Here is an 18130-nt window from a genome sequence, read left to right on the forward strand (position 1 = left end):
CTATTTCTGAATTTTTGAAATGGTTTTCAATGTCTGATCAATTTGTTTCCAATGGGGCGTGCACATTGCATTGTTTAAATCAGGCTATGCTCATGATGTTGTTTTCTTGAAAATTAATGAATTAAAGGGGACATATCATGGTTTTAAATCCTTCCTTTTTACATATAAATCATACAGTTGTGGTCTATATAAAGCGGAACTGCAATGCTTGGGTCTGAATTCCTCATTATTATAGCTCCACAGGCGCCTTTTCTGATGTGCTTCTGAGAGCAACTCGTTTTGGTGCGGTCTCTTTAAATGCAAATGAGACACTTCATACCCCGCCCCCTCTTTAGGTGACACTCGGTTCAACTCCACCCTGCTCGGCCATTTTTGTAGTTTGATAGAAGAGATACGGCTATGTAACGGCGCATAAACTTTTTATTCAGAGGTTATTTACAAAATGTCAACAACAGAAGACTTGTCCATCCAGCCTTACATGTTTGAGCCAGAGTCTGACCCAGCGGAGCGAGATGAAAATGAAGATGATGAACCTGCAGAACCCTAACAAGTGAGCTAACACAAGCACCGAGCTAACGCTAGCGCCAAGCTAACGTCACGAAATGCATTTTAATAGTCTTTTCAAAGACAAAAACGGCAAAATGAAATGACTAATGAAAACTTTAGACTTAAATTAAATCACGTAGGCCATATCATCAAGGATCTAAAACGAGCACACAGCGCTAACATATGAAGTCTGAAGACGGTGCAACTGCTAATGCTAACAAAACAATGACAGGGACGTCTTGGACTACAAAATAAAAGCGAGAAATAAAAATGGCGGATTGCTCGAAGTGTTGGACCTGGAGTTGATGTCCTAATTTGGCAGTTCCGCTGCAAATACTGTGATGTAATAGTTCAAACAACGTAATAGAGAATAGAAAAATCGAAACAGATTGAAAAATATGAGCAAAACAGAATAAAAAGATATCTACGGAGCACCTGAAGAGACTAATTTGATTTTTTCTGTACTTCTAAGCACTCTAAATATACAACAAAATGCATTTAAGGGCTAAAAAAGTGGATTTAGCATGATATGTCCCCTTTAACTAAATCATTTCGATATAACATTAACTAAAAACAACTTTTGTCACAACGGAGGCCACAAATATGTCTAATCAAGGACCACATTATAAATATGCAGGTCAATATTTAGAATAATAACCAATATGAGCATGAACAAAGCATTTTACTTTTATTCTTGTGTTTCTGTTGTATGTTTTGCTGTAATGTGTATTTCTGATGTAATTTTGTATATAGTTTTCTTTCATTTTGTGTGTTCCTGTTATAATTAAATCTGTCTTTTGAGTCCATTAGTCCATTTTTGTTGTTGTTTTGTTGTCCTTTTGTGTATTTCTCTGTCATGTGTGTTATTAGTATAAATTGGGCGACCGTGGCTCAGGTGGTAGAGGGTCGTCTTCTGATTGAGAGGTTGGGGGTTCGATTCCAGTACCTGACTATGTGTCGAAGTGTCGAAGTTGCTCCCAGTGGTCGACTAGCGCCTTGCATGGCAGTCCTGTCCCACTGGTGTGTGAATGTGAGAGTGATTGGGTGAATGAGCTGATATGTAAAGCGCTTTGAGACTGCTTCAGTGTGGTGATAAAGCGCTATATAAATCTAGTCCATTTACCATTAGAACTTTCTGTTCATTTACTTTGGGGGCTGCACAAAATAGACCAAGGGTCGTGTGTTGACCCCGGGCTGCCAGTTCCTCATATCTGCCCTAAGGTATACATATACCTTGCAACATGTGGATAAATACTTTATCTGTTAATTCAGCAGTTAACTTGATTATTTCCCTCGTTTTACATGCCTAAAACTACAGTGTCTAATGGAATTAATTCAATTGCAACAAAGACCCTTTCTTCTCCAGTTTGCTTCAACTTTGTTATTATTAATCTTGTGAATTTCATTCATCCATGTTATCAAATCATACACACACTGACTATTTTTTCACATGATTGTCATTTTTATGGTACAGATTATAATTAACAGTAAAGCTGCAACCAATTCCTATATAATTCAAAGCCCATGCTGCTTACTTTAAAACGGATGCCAGCTTTTCACGCACGCACGCACGCACGCGCACACACACACACACACACACACACACACAAAACACCACTCATAAAAGGAGAAAATAAAGATTAAAAAAGAATGAAACAGGGATATGCATCACGCCCCACAAACTGACATAAATGTTCACACAGAATCTAATAAAAGTGAAGAGGAAACAGTTTTTTTGTCTGTCCTTGAGCTGGAAGTTTTGGTCACACTTTACTATAGTTTTATACATAAAGGGCAAAGGCTGACATTACTCTGTCATTACTATGACATGACACCTGTCATTAGCATAAATAAGGTGTTGAAGGGCCTGAAAAGTAATGCAGAGGTTTCTGTCTTTCTGTTAGAAAGCTTATTATTTGTTTTACTTTGGCGGGGATTTGTTATTTTTATATTGGATGTGTGTTCAAGTTTGTGGGGGTGTATTTTTGGACGGAGTCCCGACGGGAGCAATTTTAAGTTAACATAAAATTGTTTTGAATAATAATAATAAAAAAGTTGTTCTTCTTTTTGGCATGTTGAAGGAGAAAGCATGAGGAAGCAAACAAATAATATTGTCAATGCCATCGAGCTGACCAATCAGCATCGAGTTGGCAACAGTTGTGATTGACAGCTCACAGTCCACAAAGATCACGTGAAATTCCTTTTAGGGTCTTTTCCGTCAGCGGCATTAGACTAGATCCATTTAAACGGGATAAACAAGACTGAACTTGTGAAAAACCGGGACAAATAAAGGGTTTGGGAGAAATTGTCTGTGACACGGGATGTAACTCTGAAAACCGGGACTGTCCCAGTTAAACCGGGACGTCTGGTCACCCTACCTAATCCAACTAGATCCCAGCTCCAAAGGTGTCAGAATTTATGAACGACACTTAATGACAGCCTTCATGGCACCTAATTCATGCTAATGATAGCGCAATGTTAGCCTTATGTATAAAATTTCAAGTAAAGTGTTTCCTGAAGTTTCTTATCAAAAGCGAAAAGTTTCTCTCTCAGGCTCATAGCTGGATGTTTCCAGACTGGATGTTGCTGTAGATCTCTGCCGTCAGTGGAATGTAGCTCTTTACACGGTCATCAATGATATAGAGAGGCTCGTGGATTCGTCCTGGATCAAATCCCTGCTCCACCAGCTTCATCTTGATCTGCTTAAATGTCCCGGTGACTTCCACAGCATCCTAGAATGAAAGGACTTATCACAACTTTTAAAATATTTATATAATAACTAGGGATACACAATATTGTTATCAGGCCGATACTTTGCTGATATATTTTTTTTATCTGTACCAAGAACTGATACCCATGGCCTGCATTACTTTGAATGGTGGCCTGTCATTTCTGATGTATTTTTGGGGGTTGGCCACCGGGGGGATGGTGTGATTCAAATGGGGACATGATGCATAGTTTCTTCATGTTTTGTTAAAGCTGCAGTTTGTAGAATCTGTGAGACTGGAATGGAAACAACCAAATCCCCTCGTCATTCACCAGCAACAGTGTTCGTTTAAAAGCAAATTTTGACTTAGTTTCAGTCTTAGTCTTTTCACAAAAATGCAACTTAGTTTTAGTCCAAATTCAGTCATCAGGACTATTTCAGTTATAGTCTCAATTTAATCAACTAAATGACCAGTTTTTTAGTTGACTGAATCTGTGACAGATACAGTTGACTAAAATTGAAAGTATAAGAGTTTATGCATTTTTAAAAGATTTAAAAACTGCTCATAGAACACTTGTTTAGTAAAAAGATCACTGATTGGCTGAATAATACCGTCACAGCTGAATTACAGTATGCTGAAAGGTCATTGTGGATTTTTGACCAAATGAAACAAAAAAATGACTTACATACTGCAGCTTTAATGTGAAAGCTGGAAACAGCGACAACACATTTATTTAATTGGAATCGAAAGTAGAAACTGCAATAGTTTCACAGAAAATAATTGTATTTTTTACTTGAAGTTTTATATTCATTTAAAAACTCTGCATTTACATTTACTCTGCACTCACTCATCTTTATGAAAAGTGCTTTACAAATAAAGTTTGATTCAATGTGATGTGATGCTGGTTGAAGTGACAAAACCTCCTAAAGCATTTCAGTGTGTGGTTTCCTTTCTAGTAAAGAACACATCTGTAAATGTAAACCAGCCAATGGTGAGCTATTTAGAAAAGTTATGCCTGTGTAATTACTAACTACGTTTGTTGTAAGACTTTCAATAACTGCTCATTGAGTATAACAGAAGCAGGGTGTGTTTGGACTTCACATCTCTCCCTGCTCCAACACAAAACATAAGAAATCTGTTGTGCAGGTTCCAGTTTTTTTACTTTGATCCTGACTTTGATCAATTCTTCTGACTGTAGGCAGGCATATGGTGTTATATTTCTTTCAAACATATGTATTAAATATTAGTTTTGTGATGAGTCCACCATATTGATGCAAAAAACAATAAAGTGTGAATGTGAGGTCAAATCACCTGTATCCTGATGAAGCGAGGTCGTGCATAGGAGGGCAGGCATTTAACCACGTGGTTATATATTTTACTTCCATCAAACTGGACCCCATCTGTCAGAGTAACCGCTGCCATTCCGATTCTTCCTTCGTGGCCTGAACACAAAACCAAATATTCGGAACGATGTATGAAGACATTTTTTTTTAAGTCTCGGACACCAACACTGTTAGATAAACTGCTGAAGTTTCAAACTGAGCAACATGGTGGTGGAGAAAGGTGGTTAGGTGCCTTAAGGCTGGGGTTCTCAAACTCTATTTGCTCTCGTATCTAAATCCATGTACCTCCTTTGTCCAACTACAGCAATTTGCTCAGAATACTATGAAAAAACAACTACAGAGCATAATGATAGAATGAATGAGTGATAACACAATGTAAATGTAAATGAGTTATTTACAAAATGAAACAGTATTTAGTGCTTCCTGAATAGGATTATTTCTACAGTTTTTATCATTTCCGGTCATCTCCCACCTGTTGTAAATTCTAATCATTATTATGATTATCATTTTTAACTAAAATATACATGATGAAACCTCATATTTTTAATGCTATTATTTGTAAATTTCCCACTCTCTCTCTCTGTCTCCCAAGTAACCCCTGTAGTGCCATTGCGTACCCCTAGGGGTACACATACTCCCATTTGAGAAACACTGGCATTAGGGACCAAAGTCTCTGAGGTTGTTTTTTTTTTAGCAAATTGTTGATTTCATGCCAAAAAGAACCAGACCCGCGTTAAAGGTGAAAACAGCTAGAATGTTTGCACTCTTTTTCTCAACTGTGTATGAATGACAGGGAGATTTTCAATCATAATATTGTTGATTTAAAGTTTTTACTGCTGATTTTAAATGTTTTGATTTAAAGGTCCTATATCATGCTAAGTCAATTTGTTTGAGCTTTTAACCTTGTTACAATGTTAATTCCTTATCAAAATCACCCCCAAAGTATTATTGGGCTTCCTTCCTGCATCTCTGAGCAATCCTTACTAATCCTGCTCTCTTCTAAAAAACGAGCGGTCCCTCCGGTTCAGACTTTAGTGATGTCACTAAAGTCTGAACCGCTCCCTCCAGGAAGTGCCTGCTGCACATACACGCCCAATCTCTCAAAGCTAAAGGCATGCGAGCGGCCAAAGAACATCTTTTTTGATGGTCGAGCACGTAAGGTTCCACAGAACTATGCTCCTCCCTCTTTAGAAATGTGTTTATGACGTTTCGTGGGCGTGCCTGTTGCCCATGCTGCTTTGCCGGTAGTCTATAGGCTACATCATGAAATGGGCGGCACTCACACAGGGAGAGGCGGCGCTCCAGAAGAACTGTGTGTCTCAACGTCCGGGATGAAAGAAAATAAATAATATTTCCTAATAAATTAGTATTTTATTTAGCAAAATGTTTAATATTAACGGTATCATATGTGGCTGTATTTGACTTTGGAAGATTTAAAATAGCATGATATAGATCCTTTAATGTTCTTATTAAACTGTTAAATGTTTTCTGTTGCACTTTTTAATCATGTAAAGCAGATTGAACTGCCCTGTGTATGAAACGCGCTACACAAATAAAGTTGCCTTGCCTAAATTATTTGTAATTTAAACACTGAGTCAGGGCTCAGAGTTTTCCCATTGTTATACCAGATGATGGCAGTCATTTGTTATTGCAAACTGTTGAAAGAACTATATTTTTTTTCCCCCAAATTCTACACATTTTCTCAACTTAATCCACAACATTTCCTAAAATTAAATTAAATATGGTGACAAAATCAAGGAAATGTAAAGTGAGCATCCTGCAGGGACTGATATCTGTCACTTGTTGCTTGGATATTGTTTGTTTCTTCCATTATTTATTTATCATGTATATGTGGAAGCAGTTCCTGGGTTTGCGGTAGCGGTTTTTGCACATACACTGGTCTACGATGCACTGGCACGCCTTGGGATGTGGGATAAAACTTTAAACACGTTGATCCCAAATACCTGCTTTAGGTATTTCCACTCACTCATTCCCCCTGTCCACAGCCACCAACTTTGTAGCTAAGCTTGTCACTATCCTGGCTTGATTACACAACATAATAAGCACAATATGTTCTAGAACTTCACATCTCACCCTCACTGTAAAATAATCTGTTCTTCCCCACCCTTTCTATTTCCTACCTTGAGTCTCTCCCCCTGCTCCCCCACCTAGGTGTAACACTGCTCTCCCTTTTTATATCCTCCCTATAATAAAAGATTTCTTACTCTTCCTTAGGGAGGGCTGGTGATGGTCACAATTAAGCATTAAAATAAATCAATTTATTTTATTGCAATAACAAAACATGCATTGCTGTCTCATAATGATTGCACTTCTTGTAGTGTTGACCTTTGACAGCATGTGCAGACAACAGAAAAAAAGAAAAAAAAATGTATATGTGGAAGTGCAAACTAGGGTACTTATTTGGCCCCTGAATTAAAAGGGGTTTGAAGGGCCGCAACAGGCCATGTTGTATTCTTACTTTTCCATGTCGGTGTTTTAAAGGTTTTTGATTCCTTTTCATATTTTCTGTGTAGCCATGTTGTATTCTTAATTTTCCACATCTACTTATTTGTATACATTTACATTTATAGTTTATATGTGTTTTATTTATGAAAGCCAATCACCTGGCACTTGGACTCCATAAGCGTTGGCTTCTTTGATACAGTCACATATGGTTAGGATGTCAGACACCTCGGTCGTAGCAACGTTCTCTCCTTTCCACCTGCAAACTCACACAAATGACAACTTTAAGTTCTACAAGTTAACTTTAAAAACACAAACTAATTGATGTGAGGCTAAAAACGTGTGCACGATTTCACACAGTAAAAACTTTAGATGAAAGAAATGGTGGATTTTTTTTCTTCTTTTACAACACTGCTTGATATGAAAGTTACTATATAAGTAATTTTGAATACTTTTTTAGTCAGATAAAGGACTGTACCTAAATGTGTCACCCACACGATCTTGGAAGTAAATGAAGTTCTCTTCGTCAATGCTCATTAGGTCACCACTATTAAAGTACAAATCTCCTTTTTTGAGAACATTTCGAAGTCTTTTCCTCTCCGTTTGCTCCTCATTTTGGGCGTAGCCAGCAAATGGTGCAATGTCTGTGATTTTGGACACCAGCAGTCCAGGCTCGCCTAGAAAAACAATAGAAACCATTAGTCTAGTGGTTCCCAACCTTTTTCTTTCACAAATCACAAATTTCTGGCGACCCCAGAGACTTTCTTTCTCTAAAATGTGTTTTTTGATCATGTTTGTTGTACTGTGTTACAAATCATTTTAACCTGTGTGTCTGTGTGCGGTGGATGGGGTTTGTACGGCTTGGATGTTCTGTTTATTGTTGTCTTTGTGAGAGCACTTTTAGCTGTATTTTATTGTGGGATTTCCTGTGAATTGTTTGCGTGGGGTATTTTTTATTGTATGTAAGGTTTTAATGATGTAAAGCACTTTATATTATATTGTATATATGAAAAGTGCTCTATAAATAAAATTTGATTGAAATACAAAGTGACAATACGCACCAAATCAGATATTTTCATTCTGTTTTTTATTTGAACTAGATTTATATTTGATAAAGTTAAAGTACAGAAAACAGTTGTTACACATTGTGTGTGGTGTTTTAATTTGAGAAAGAATAACATTTATTTAAGCTCTTTGAGCTTTCTGCCTCTTCTTGCACTGTATATCTATTTCTCTGATATTGTTGTCATTTTGCATTATTTTGTATATATTCTATTCTATTTATATTATTGTTTGTCTATTTGTATTCTTCTATACTGTTATTCTTTTACTCTATTTATTCATTAAGTGCTTAACGGGGAACTTGGAGACATTATTTTGTTATATACGTGTTCATGCACATAATGACAAATAAAAATCCTTTATGTATTGGATTTTTTTAATTGAGCAAAATAATAAAAATAAATAAATAATGTTTTAAGTGCTTTTCCCCTCTTCTCTCCTCCTGTTGTCCTCCCACTTTTCACCTAAATACGGGGCGCTGCCCTTGTGGCGACCCACAGTTCTCCCGCCCCTGTCCTCCAATGTACTCCCATGGTATACGTGTCTTTTCATGTTTTCTTGAATGTGATGTAACTGAAACTGAATTGCCCCTCAGGGATAAAGAACGTTTTCTGAAACTGAATCCACTATTTGATTTGAATATAGCAGCTGCTCTGAGATAAAGAGGTGTCCCTTACCTTTTCGTGTCTCTATGCAGAGCCCGTTTGCGTCCCGCACTGGCTCATCGAGTTCCGTGTCATACTTAACAAGAGCGTAAGGAAACAGTTTCTACAGGTGGAAATAAAGGGCACAAGAAAAAAATAAATGAAAAAATTAAAATCTCACAAGATTGATTTCTAAATAACCGCTGGGACACACTTTCCACTTTCCACACTTACCTTATGAAAGAAATTAACCCTTCCAATAGCGCCAATCTTCCCAGTATAATTGACAAATCCCACATTTCCTTCGGTGGAAGCATAAAACTCGCGGATCTGAATGTTTCCAAAGCGGTTGAGAAACTCCCTCCAGATCTCGGCTCTGATACCGTTGCCAATGGCTAGCTTCACTTTGTGGTCCTTGTCATTGTCTCTCTGCATTTTTAGAAACACAAAAAATAAAAAAAAATCCTCAGTGAAACAGGATGAACACACAGCTGTATACCACAAACATACTGTATGAAACATTTTAGTTCCCTTTTCGTTCTTGGCAGGAAAAATATGAGTTTGTGAACACAGCCGTTTCTGGCCATATGCAGATTGTGCAATATAAGCCCTTACGCAATTTGTGTTTGTTTCTGTGTTGTGTTACTATAGAGCACATGTGTCGATTTCAAGGCCCGAGAGCCAAAAATCTGGACCTTCAGGGAATCCGATTCGGCCCACTGGAGAAAGTGAAATTGATATACAATATAACTGGAGGTGCAAACTTTGGCACATTAATGTTGAAATTATTTGTGGTCAAACTTAGTGCTTACAGGCTAGACTCTGCTACTTTACAGAGCCACACAGTCTGAATATGAGGAGTATATGTACAGTACAACATGTACAGTACATTTCTGGCAATATGCAGACTATACAATTGCATAAGTCACCATGAGCCACAAGAGGGCCCCAAATGTGAGACCTAGGCCTTATCTATGCAGAATAGAATGTACCTTTTTTATTTCCTAATATATTGGAAAGTAAATGTTGGATATAAGAATAAAATAAACATCAAACATAAGCTTTGGCTCGTTATTCTGACTTATGTTCATAAATAAACATTTCTGCACACTAAATATTTGTTTTTATTTACTGACATTTAGCAGATTTTTTTTCTTCTCATAACCAAATTTTGATCAATTATTCTGCTGGAGTGGCTCATCTTATGATGTGTAGTTTTAAAGAGAGGTTGTCATGACTCGTGTAGTGTTTAACTGGTGAAGTGTAGTATTACAATTATAGCAGTGTGTGGAACATGGAAATAAATAGGACTATATCTAATAGTGCACTGTAGTTTATAGTGTAAACTATAGTGTACACTGTACAAAAGGCTGTTCGTCTTTTTTACATTAAAAACTAAATGTATACATTTGGCTTAAATACGCTCTACCTATTTCAATGACCCAAGTACAGCAATAAGGATGTCATGCTTCCTACTATAAATACAAGCCTGAACACTTGTATACAGAAGATTTGTAGCCAAGTCACTACATATGGTCCTCCTAAGTAAAGGCCAAAATCTATTCCTAGAAGTGACCAGATAAAGACAAACCACGTCCTGAGATTATACAAGGGTCATGCGGTAAAATGATCCTGCTCTTCATGTGATGCCACCGGATACTCTGAATGGCCTTATAATTCAAAGTACTCCAAAATAAACAAACGCTACTACCGGCACATTCTTCTAAACATCTCACTGTATTGAATCAATTCTGACCATTTCGAAAGAATGAAATTAAATTTTAACTCATGCAAACCAGCCAACAGTGACGCACAAGACTGGAACCTGAGAGTCGGGATTTAATGATTTCTATTTTGGTAGGCCAGCTGTGCTCGACTGTGCTGTGAGAATGTACAGATTTGGAAAGTTATCTCCCTCTACATTAGGCTGAATTGCAGCTTGTTGCTGCCTGTTCACAGCAATCCACCCCACCCCCCACCCCCACCCCCTGCAGCTGTCAAAAAAGGAAAAGGAGGAGATAGTCAGGGAGAAGCATGCGTGAACCTTTAAACGGTGCCCAATGAACAACTGGCCCCGGATTGACTCGGTTTTTGCTGGTTAATGAGCATTCTGACATTGTTATCGTATCCTTTTTTTAATGGTGCCTGACCTGGAAGCATGGGTGGTGCCATTTGGCATACCGGGCATCGTTCCCGTGGGCCGTCGACTCGAAGTGGGCCAGTCCGGTCCGCTGGCTAAAAATGGTCCAAATGCGGCAAAAACGTGGCAAAAAAAGAGTGAAAAGTGACTAAAATGGGCCAAAAGCAGACAAGAGTAGCTAAAAAATGGTCAACTAAAGAGGAACCGGGTGGTATGTAATGGCAAAGGGTATCTTAAATGAGCACAATGTGGCAAACAATAGTGAAAAAGGGCAAATGTGGAACAAAAAGAGGCAAAATGTAAGGAAAAAACCCCAAGTGGTATTTATTAGGCAATAGTTAACTTATTTGGATGAAAAGTGGCCCAAAATTGTTTAAGAAAGGGCATAAATTGAATAACAGTGTCAAAAGAACTTAAAAAAAAAATTGGAAAAAAGGGATATTTATTGGCAAAAAGCAGCTGAAGCAAAAGGAAATAGGTGTAAAAAGGTTTTAAATGTTTTCACCCTTATAAAGTTTTCTGGGGGAATAATAATTAAAATGAAGACATAAAAAGCTTCATGTTGAGCATCACTGACTTAACGGCTTCTACATGCTGTTTCTGATAATGTACCGGGCTGGTCCAGATAGACGATACCAGGGCTGACACATCCTTTAAAAGAAATCAAATAAAAATAATAATCACACATTTTGAAAGTAGTCTAAACTATAATCTAATCTAAAAAGAAAGAAAAATCTTCACAATGTTTTTAGCCGTTCACGCCTCACTACTACCACCCCATATAAAGCGATCGACACTTGAAACCCTTGAAACACTGAATCAGTGTCATAGGATATTTTTCACTTAAAGCTGTCAGGGCAGCAGGTCACATGGCTGGATAGGCTTTTCATCCTCATAAAACTAAAGAAAGTGAGATTACAGGAATAAAAAAAAAACATTCAAATTAAATCAGACAGTTATTGTGCTCTTACCTTTGGTGCACTGCAAAGGTAACGCATCACCTCTCCAATGTACTGGATGACAGTCACGTTGTATTTCCGACAGTCATCCCAAAACTGAGAAGTTGAGAACTTCCTCTTCAAAATAATAGTTGTCCCTACAAAATAATTGAAAACAAAAAATAACTATTACAATTTAAAAGGACAATATTCATGATATATGTGCAAATATCAATTTTGTAACATGAAAAATGATCTAAGAAGATGTGTAATTTATAGGTCAGGCAAGGACAACATGGGCACTTGATCTAATTATATGCCGCCCCCAAAGCAAATACACAGAAAATCAGGGGCAGATCTACAAAAAAATCAGTGGGGTGGCAAGAAGGGGGCAGGAATATTTTAGAGGTGGCAACATATAGCAGACGTACATAAAGCATACTGAATTATTGAGCTGGGTATTGCCAGGTACCTCGCGATGCGATATATCGCAATATATTTTTTTGCCTGCGTTAACGATATTATCGCGATAATCAATATATCGCAGGAAAATTAATCCACGATACATCACGATCACTGTCACTGGAGAAATTCAGAATTTATCTACTGCACTGAATCCATTTATCAGGAATTACAAAACATTGTAGTCAGGCAGCGGCAGCGGGGCATTACCGGTCGGCGGACCGCGGCCGCATAGTTCCGCGCTCGTGTGTACAAATTAGGGTGGCAGCAGGGGTGGCAAGGCTTTGTTGTTGGGTGGCATTTGACACCCTATGCCACCCCGGTAGATCCGCCACTGCAGAAAATATATTAATATACAAAATGACAACAAAAATACAAAACATTATAATCCAAAAACAAACAAAAATAATTAAAAAGGTTTAAAAATACACAAAAAATGAGAATGAGAAAAAAAACCAAAACAAAATCCTTTGACATGAATGTTAATAATGTCCTCGTATCAGAGAATCACATTTTTGTGGCGCCCACTGAGATCACATTTCCATCTGTCAAACCAGCTGTATTGCTTAGTTGGCATTTGTCACTTAAAAACATGTCCTGTGTCATATTATCGGCACTATAGAATGTCTCTACAGCAGTTTGTAACGACTGGTGTTTCCTGTGGTTTTGTATGATAATGGAAAGGACTTTATCCCATTTAGAAGAAAAAAGAACGTGGGACGAACTTTACCCCATTTAGTGAAAAAGGATCAGTTCAGATTACTGGATGTCTCTGACAAAAGCCTCTTTCACAGCCTCAGCAGGCTCACATTGTTTTGTTGGTGGGCACGGAAAAACATTTTAAATCTACAACACGGTTTTGGAGCAAAGGTTGACAAGCGGAAACTGACGGCTTTTGGTCTAATTATGTGCGGTTCACAAATTTAAAGCATAAAATGACCCCAAAAACACACAATATGATAGACTATACAGCAAAAATACACAAAATGACACAGAAAAAAAAAAGAAAAACACAAAATGACACAGAAAAAAAACAAAAAAAAACACAAAATGACAAAGAAAAAAACACAAATTTAGAAAAATACACAAAAGGAAAACCAAATGCACAGAAGGACAATTATGCACAAAAATAACAGCTAATAAATACAACATATCAACAAAAATCTGCATAACAACAACAAAATGATGACAAGAATGCATAAACCCCTTTGTTCTTTCCATGCTCAGATTAATCATTAATCAAGGAATGTTGAAGTTGTCCATCTATAAACAAAGGTTTCATTGCCTATTAGAAAACGTGTTTCATATTAATACATTTATCTAATGGAAAGGATTACTTTCTCTCTTCGCCTTCAGAAAAACACATTTGTTAAGTTGTGGACCAAGTGGAACAGATACGTTAAACCTTTATAGACAGAAGAGTGGATGGATGACTGTAATTCTGGGTGTATACTTTATTGTTGGATGTCCTATTGGGCCTAATAATTGGTTTGTATTACTTATGATTGTATTTTAAATCTCCCTGTGGGACCTTTCTGCCAGCGGAGCTGAAGTCAGCATCCAATGTGAACATTTTTAAATCAAAGTTAAAGGCACTTTTTTTCTCTACTGCATATGATTGAGAGAGAGATTTTTTGTCATGTTGTTGATGTAATGATGATTTTACTGATGATTTTAATTGATTTTACTGATGTTCTTATTGATTTAAATGTTCTTATTGATTTTAAACAATTGAATGTTTTATCATGTAAAGCACATTGAGTTGCCTTGAGTATGAAATGCGCTATATAAATAAATTTGCCTTGCCTTGCCTTGCCTTTCTTTATTTACTTTTTAATTTTTTTTCTTTATCTTTTGTTAAGCGCTTTGAGAAGACTTTGTTGTAATTTACGCTATATAAAGAAAGTTGAATTGAATTGAATACATTTTTCCAGTTTCTTGAGTTTTCTGAAGCCATTCACTTGAACTTCTGTATTTAGTTTTTAGTTGTTGTTGTTTTGTAGCATAAAAATCTTAATTGTGAGCAGCAAAAGATGCACCACTGTATACTGTCTGATACTGTCTGAAAGTGTCATTCTCATTTTTTTTTTGCTTTACAAACACTTTTTTTTTTCTTTATGACTGAATATTTTTTTTTTTTAATTTAAATGTTTTATTTTTCGATTGATTAATAAAGACACAAATGTACTACCATAATATGGCCCAAATACAAAAAAGATGTCTTCAATGAAAAAAATATATATTTTCAATCAAAGAAAAAAAAGTTTTCAAATTCAATTATTTGGGTCTCAAATGTTTTTTTTTTTGTTTTTTTTTGCATTTGAACACTTTTTTTTTTCTTTGATTGAAAATATTTATTTTTGATTAAAGTAAACTTTTTTTGATTGAAATGGTTTTTTGAATCTCCCTCCTTAAAAGTGTGCACAGTATTTTAATGCTTTCACAAAATAAAAACAAAAAATTGAATGAATAAATGAATAAAAAATAGCAGTGTTGGTAGATAAAGTTTTTTTTTTTTTAATTCTAAAGAACTAATTTGCCATCTCACTCAAATCTCTTGAAGGATCTCCCTCCCATATGCCTTTACCTGTCTCGATGGAGCCAATCAAACCCACTAAAAATCCTGCTGTGTGATACAGTGGCAGGTTGACGTAGATGATGTCGGTTTGCTTCACACCGTTTGAAGACAAAATAACCAGAGCCGTTAAAAGGCGGTTCTGGTTTACCACAGCGGCCTTTGGGAGACCTAAGACACAGAACCAAACAGAACTCGTCACTTTGTCGATTACGACCCAGTATAGAAACCTAAGGATGAAATTCCGCCATTACCACACCTGTAGTTCCAGAGGTATAAATATAAACTGCAGGACTTTTGAATGTGACGTGTGATCGAAGGGATCGGGGGAGTGGTGCGTCTGTGGCCTCCTCCACTTGTTCAGAGAAGCTTTGGATGCCTGTTGTGTCGGAGTCTTTGGCCATCAGGAGGACGGTGACGTTCTGCTCCAGCAGCGAGGGCAGCACATCCTTTACTGCATCCTTTAAATCTGTAGTATACGGAAAACATTCCCAATCTTTACTAAAATAAGATAGGCCTACACAGATCAAGCAGGTAAATTCAGTGAAAAAATTAAGTTACTGTAATCTTTGGATCAGCGTTGGGGTCAATTACGGTACATTTTTCACTTACAATTACATCTTTAACTATCCATGTTCAATTACAACTCAATTACAATTATGTTCTCAATTACTGAACCTTTAATAAATAACATAAAGTTTCTCTTGTGTTTAGCTTTCTGTTAGCGTCGCTTATGGCAACGGGTCAGTTTTGACCCATGTCTTAAATCAGCTGTAAAATACACTAAAAATATTATCTATCATGCAATTTGTTTTTCATGTCTTGGTTACCTTGTTAGGGTTGATTTATATACATTAAAATATTGGTATTAATAATTTTGATGTGGGCATCTTACCCAGGTATGCGTTTAAATTGTTAATGACAGCCTTTATAGAATTTCCATGCCAACTACAAAGTAAATTATCGGAACACAATTACGATTACAACAGTAACATACAGTATACACATAACACCCAGCTGAGGGTCATAAAACAGCTCATGTGTGGAGTTTCCTTGAATTTCTGTATTTTACTATTTCATGGAGCCAAGATTTTGTGCAATTATTCATGTTCTATGATCTATCATTTTCACTTTACAATTGCAAAATTACAAATGAATACTATTTTTCATTACTGACCCACTTTTGTGACCATATTATTATTATACGTACTGGTAGTAGTAGTAGTAGTGTTCACCAGGTATTCATTTTCTATAGAAGCATGGTGTGTAGCTTTTTGATGTCTAGCTGCAAGTTCCTAAAAGTCTTTTTTTTTCTAATGAAACATGCCAAAACGTTCACTACAGAGACACCTTTCAGCACACTCCCATAGTTAGTGGATCCTAAACTGAGTCAAAGGGCACTGGGGCATGTTCTAGGTTTCCTATAACATAAGTAAGGATACAAGGTGTCGAATGTAAAACGTTTTTTTTTTATAGCCAACATATATTGAACATTTAGCTCATTATTATTAGCTCGTTATTTTGTTTCTTACTATGGACTTAATATTTTGTTAAGCGCACTGAGATGACTGTTGTAATTTGTGCTATATAAATAAAGTTGAATTGAATTGAATTAATTTTCCATAAAATTTAATGAAAATAAAACAAATGCATACATTGGGAAAAATTAAATGTTTCATGTTGAAATGTAAACATTTCCTCCATTTTTTTTAAGTTACTGCTGGCTTTCCAAAATTAAATATGTGTTTAGTTAACCTCTGTTAGAAAGCTATTTACTATTTATATCATACTGTATATATCTACATGTTCAGGGCCCATCATTGTTTACGATCAGTCATTTGTCATTTTGTATCTTATGGGGGTGAATAAACAATAGAAAGTTTAAAAATAATAATAATAATAATAATAATGAATAAGATGAATTAAAAAATGAACAGAAAGTGCTCTGCAGTGATTGACCGAGGCAGGACAGATGTGCACAGCTGTACCTGAGGCAGCTATCAGCACTGAGGCCTTGCAGCAGTTGAAGCAGTGCAGCAGAGACTTGGAGCGGATGTTGTGGTTGAGCAGAGCCGCAGGAGAGCCGAGTTTGGTGAGAGCCAGCCAGGTGAATATGAAGGAGGGTTCGTTGCCCATGAACATAGCCACGGTGTCCCCCGCTTTGTAGCCGCTCTGCGCCCGCAGCGCGTTGGCTATTTTATTACTCTGTAGATCCGTGTAGCTGTAGGTGTAGCTCTCCTCCCCAAACACTAGAAACTTCTTGTCAGGATGCGCAACGCTTTGCTCCAAAAAACGATCCAAAACCAGAAATAACGGTCTCCTTCTGCGCCTCGACAAAAAGCGCACCAACATACAAACCAAGTCTCTAATGTACAACATGTCCATCCAAACGTAAGGATGGAATGTTTTCAGTATGAACGGAATTATGAGAATAGTTGCTAAAATAACTGATAAACAAAAAAGTTCCATCGTGAAACCGTCGAAAAGTTTTGTGGAGAAAAAAAAAAAAAACAAGAAAAGAGGAGGAGGAGGAGGGCGCAGCAGCAAAATGTGGAATGTGGCAAATAAGGAGTTTAAAGGATCAGGGCGGAGCATTCACACACACACACACACGAGGAAAAACTTGGGCCTATATGTTCCCAGGAGTGTCAGAGAGAAACCCCTTAAGGATCTTCAAGGAACATCACACATGTAGCCTATACTGTAAATCCATAAGAGCAAAATACCTAGACACAAGCAGCACACTGTAGTGCAGTGTTTCTAAAATAGGGGTACAGTAGGGGTTCGAGAGAGACCCTACAGTCCCATTACATTTATGTATATATAGATACATGCATGAATAGATACATATGTAGGTGTTTGTGTACATGTACTGTATATATATATGACCAGAGATGTACTGTATGTGCTTGTATAACCAGACGCATATGTGTGTGTATATTAATATATGTAAAATTCTGTACATAACCTCCCCTTTTATAACATTTATGTCTTAATTGTAAATTGTGTTCTACATATATATAATGAAAGCCTATTTTATTATTTTATTTTAATCTTCTTGTTTTGCACAAATTTTAAAACATTTAATAATTTCGTGTGTACATGGTTCTCACACTTGCTTTGGCAATGTAAACCTGTTTTCTCATGCCAATAAAGCTGTTTTGAATTTGAATTTGAGAGCTGACAGACAGACAGACAGAGTCAAATTAACAATTAAAATCAAGAAAAGATGTGGATTTTTATTCAAGG

The 18130-nt window shown here is 36.7% G+C and overlaps 1 protein-coding gene across 1 annotated transcript; it reads right to left on the bottom strand.

The window, feature by feature from the left end:
- Window positions 1–1985: 1985 nt before the first annotated feature.
- LOC114458984 (very long-chain acyl-CoA synthetase-like) lies at window positions 1986–17369 on the bottom strand. The gene is made up of 10 exons (XM_028441366.1): window positions 16870–17369; window positions 15141–15350; window positions 14894–15052; window positions 11878–12002; window positions 9001–9195; window positions 8800–8890; window positions 7539–7737; window positions 7222–7319; window positions 4566–4696; window positions 1986–3278 (listed from the first exon to the last, which is right to left on the bottom strand). Exons 1-10 carry the CDS (start codon window positions 17348–17350, stop codon window positions 3102–3104), a joined length of 1866 nt encoding a protein of 621 aa, XP_028297167.1. The 5' UTR covers window positions 17351–17369; the 3' UTR covers window positions 1986–3101.
- Between the last annotated feature and the right edge of the window lie 761 nt (window positions 17370–18130).

This window comes from Gouania willdenowi, chromosome 3, assembly GCF_900634775.1.
Source record: "Gouania willdenowi chromosome 3, fGouWil2.1, whole genome shotgun sequence".
Taxonomy (NCBI): domain Eukaryota; kingdom Metazoa; phylum Chordata; class Actinopteri; order Blenniiformes; family Gobiesocidae; genus Gouania; species Gouania willdenowi.